At 39.3% G+C, this 4,129-nt stretch overlaps 1 protein-coding gene and 1 pseudogene across 1 annotated transcript in view; both read right to left on the bottom strand.

Moving 5' to 3' along the window:
• SLC9C2 (solute carrier family 9, member C2 (putative)) overlaps nt 1-4,129 on the bottom strand; it is a 126,699-nt gene that overhangs the window by 48,775 nt on the left and 73,795 nt on the right. The window contains exon 17 of the mRNA XM_006892683.1: nt 2,118-2,267. Coding sequence (XP_006892745.1) covers nt 2,118-2,267 — 150 coding nt within the window. The remainder of the gene's footprint in view (nt 1-2,117; nt 2,268-4,129) is intronic.
• The window catches only part of LOC102851989, a 2,236-nt pseudogene continuing 1,611 nt past the window's right edge, over nt 3,505-4,129 (bottom strand).

Genomic DNA, 4,129 nt, shown 5'->3' with positions numbered 1-4,129 from the left:
TTAAAGTGATATACTTGCTCTTCAGCACTTTAGAGAGGTCCTTGATAACAAATTTCTGAGATAATTTTATTCAACTAATTGCCATTGAGTCTTAACTGATTCATAGGTGACCCTTCAAGCAACTTATCAGAAGCTGTAAATTACACCAGAGGAGATTTCCCATTTTTTTCTTTCTCAGAGCAGCTGCTATATTGAAACTGTGGCCTTTGGATTGGCAGAGCAACTCTTTATCCACTAGGCGACCAAAGCTCCCTTTATGACACAGGAGGGGGGGTTGTATATATTATTGTGTGCTTTTCAATCAGAAGCACCTCATAACTGACCCTCATGTGAGTTTTTAACAGGCAATAGGAGGAGATTACTCATCTGGCCGCAGAGCAGTTGGGGGATTCAAATCTTCTGCCTTTGACATTGTAGTGCAGCTTCTTACCACCAGGCCACCAGAGCTTCCATTTATGTTGTTGCTGTTGGTAGGTGTCATCAAGTCGAGTATAACTCATAGAGACCCTATGAACAGCCAACTTTAACTCTGCCTGATCCTGTGGCATCTTTATTATCTCTGACACACTAGAGCCCATTGCTGAAGTCACCATCTCATTGGAGATCTTCCTGTCCTTTGCTGACCGTCCATATTTCCAAGCATGATGTCACTGTCTAAGGAATAACCTCACCTAGCTACATGTCCAAAGTATTAAAGACAAAGCTTCACCATCCATGTCTCCAAGGAGCACTCTGGCTGCACTTTTTCCAAGACATATTTGTTCATTCTCTTGGCAGTCCATTGGATGTACTCTTCTCCAGCACCACAACTCAAATTCTTCTTCTGTCATCCTTATTCATTGTCCAGCTTTCTGATGTGTAGCAGGTGATTAAGAAGACCATAATCTGAATCAGGTGTACCTTAGTCACCAAACTGACATCATTACTCTTCAGCATTTTGGAGAAGTCTCTGACCATCAACTTGCCCAATGCAATATGTCTCCAGATTTACTGACTGCTGGCATCAAAGGTATTGATTGTTTCATATGTATAAATTCAGTGACCTTATGCTTTAGAAAATGAACAGCTAATGAATACTTTAAAACACATAATCACATATGAAATTAAAAATAGCCCTTTCAGGAACATTGCTGTGCTAAATCATGAAGAGTGCCACTGTTGTAGAATGGGACTGACATCAGGGTTGGGGTAAGACCGAGAAAAACTGGATAGATTATGTATACTGAATTTAAACAGATGAGGGAGAGAACAGTTTAAAAGCCATACATGATAGGGTATGATGATTATCACAGGAATCCAGAATTAAGGTTGCATAGTGGAGTGCATTTGGGGCAGGGAGTGAGTAGGGGTGGGGGATTATATATAACGAAGAAGTTTATCTTTTGCTTTTCAAAGGGAGGAATGAACTGGTGGGAGAGGTGCTAGAGGAAAAAGTGCAACAATGAATGAATGGGAATCCAAAATCTCTGTAAATGTTCATTAAAATTAATAAAATAAATTAAAAAAAAGAGTGGCCTATAACAGACATATTAGTATGAGGGAGACTGGTTAGGACCCAATGCTGGTCATTTCCAAGTTCCTGTTGTATTTTTATTGTCATCTCCCATTTGGTAATAACCACTTATTTCCTAGAAATTATGAGGGTCTTGAATGATAGATAAATAAATAAACACTATTACTTACCCAGTTCTTCACACCATAATTTCACATTTTTACCATCAAATCTGTTTGGGGTTTTTTGGTGGGTTTGTGGTGTTGTGTTTTTTTTTTCTTTCCTCTGAAGGCCTATCCTTTCTGTAAAGCCTTGGTCAAGTTTCAACTATCACATGAAGTCTTCCTATCTGCTCTATTATTTAAAGAATATGATAAAAAACAGGGATGGAACTCTGTTCTTGCAAAATAAAAACAAAGGCTGTAGGTTTAACTTTGATGCTAATAACAACTGAAAGATAGAGAGCAGAGAATTCTCTCCTACCTACAAGGCTTTATAGAAAATAATAAACAACTGGATGCCCTCCAACTCTGAGGACTTATCTGTAGAAATTATCTTAAAGGAAATCAAAATGTATAATTAATTCTCCTGGCTTGCCCAACCATGACCAATACATGCTTCTCACCTGATATATTGATTCTCGGCTAGAAATTTGTTTAATTAAAAGTTTGGTATCCTCTTGACTTATGACATAGCCTTTTGTAATAGTATACATCAAGCTGAGACGCTTTTTAATGAGAACATCCACAATATTTAATAGGAATGGTATTACTACCTGGAAGAATGGGTAGGGAGGGAGAAGAAAGAATGCCTTTCATTTAGAAGGGACACAGCACTCCCTAAGGCAAAGGTCCTTAAAGTGTGACTTCCCAGCCAGCAACACCACAAAACAGTTACGATAAGAGCCCAGAATCCTTTTAGGAGAAGAGGACATGATGAAGATAAGCACCTAGATTCGTTTTCTACATCACAGATTCTGTAGATGTGGAATTTTATGCATTCATTTCTCAGCTTATTGTCCCAGTCATAACAGCTGGGATCCTGAAGAATTATGTGGTTTATTGTTTGGTTGGTTGGTTTTAAGTTTACTGGAATTGGGTTTGTCTCAGGCTTATGACTTGTAAACAAAGACATTGTGCAAAGAAAGTAAAAATTATACACACTTTGGGGAGAAGGAGATGACACACCTAGTTCACACAGGAGATCAGTGGACAAAGGAGGCCATTCAACACACTAGAGAAATATCAATGTTCAACAGCTATCCACAGAACTCTTCTTTACACAAGAGAGGGGGAAAAGGAAACATATTTACAATAGATGTAAATGGTATAAAATTCAAAAAGCATTTCTTTTCAATTCAGAGAGCAAAAATGGTGTGGGGAGTATATGCAGGTGACACCTACCTGCTGTACACCGAATCACCTAGTACAGTCGCTTCTATGTACCACGGGGTGGAAAAAAAAAACCCCAAAACAGAACAGAGAAGTACTGAACAAATAAAAGCTTTGAGAGTTGCCTGATGGAAAATAAAGTTACCCAGTGGCTTTTCAAGGCTTTGTCTGGCTGTCAGTGCTTTAAAAAAAAACAATAAAATCTTTTCATCTCCAACAAGTGATGAAACCAGGCACAGGCAAACCATTACCAAATCAGACACAATCATACCAGTATCTTCCATCAAAAGCATGCCCCCCCCCATTTTGTTCATTGGGTTTAATCTTAGAGGTCCATTTGGTCACAATATGTTACAAATATTTGCAATTGTGCATGTTTGTTGTTGTTGAGGGTTTTTTTTTTTTTTACACCATTATATCATATGTTTGTCTAGCACTATCCTAAAGCGAGGTTTAAGATGATGTTTATATAGAAATGGCCCAGGAACCGCAGGACAAAATGCACTCACTGGGTTGCAACGAGGAAGGGGAGGGAAGAGAGGGAGAGAAGAGTTCACTTCTACCAGGGAGGGAAGGTCTCTGCGGTAACTTGTCATCTTGTCCAGGTCACTTCTGACTGTTCTAGTCCTGTTCCTCCTTGCTGTCGAAATTGCTCACAACAGGTTTGGATTTTCCAAGATTCAGCCTTTTCTTGCTTTTTCCTTTATCATGGCCCCTCTCCTCTTTTTTATTGAGCTTGATTTTCACCTTAACCAATTTTGCCTCTGATTCCTCGTTCTGGTTGCTTTCCTCTTCACTCTCTTACTCCTGGGCAATTTGCTGTTGCCGGGCACTTTTAAACACCAACTGGAACACAATGGAATCTTTGTAGATGTGGGAGCCCTCCAAGTTGAAGGTCTGAGCATTGTGGAAAGAAGCATTCTGTCCTTCTCCAGGTCCCTCAGGCTCCGGTATTTGTGGTTATAAATTCTTTTCTTTTTATTTTATTTGTTTTTAAATCCAGGGGCTTCATAATTAATGCATAGTATTGTAGCAGTTGCAAGGCTCTAGGAGTTGATGGCATACCAATTGACATATATCAACAGACAGACACTGCCCTAGATGTGCTCACTAAGTTGTGCCAAGAAATCTGGAGAACAGCCAGCTGGCCCACTGAATGGAAAAGATCGATATTTGTTCCCATTCCAAAGAAAGGTGACCCAACAGAGTGCGGAAATTATCGAACAATATCATTAATATCACATAC

The sequence above is a fragment of the Elephantulus edwardii genome, unplaced genomic scaffold (assembly GCF_000299155.1).
Source record: "Elephantulus edwardii isolate Elephantulus edwardi_28Jun2011 unplaced genomic scaffold, EleEdw1.0 scaffold00117, whole genome shotgun sequence".
Lineage (NCBI taxonomy): Eukaryota > Metazoa > Chordata > Mammalia > Macroscelidea > Macroscelididae > Elephantulus > Elephantulus edwardii.
This window is presented reverse-complemented; position numbering and strand designations above follow the sequence as displayed.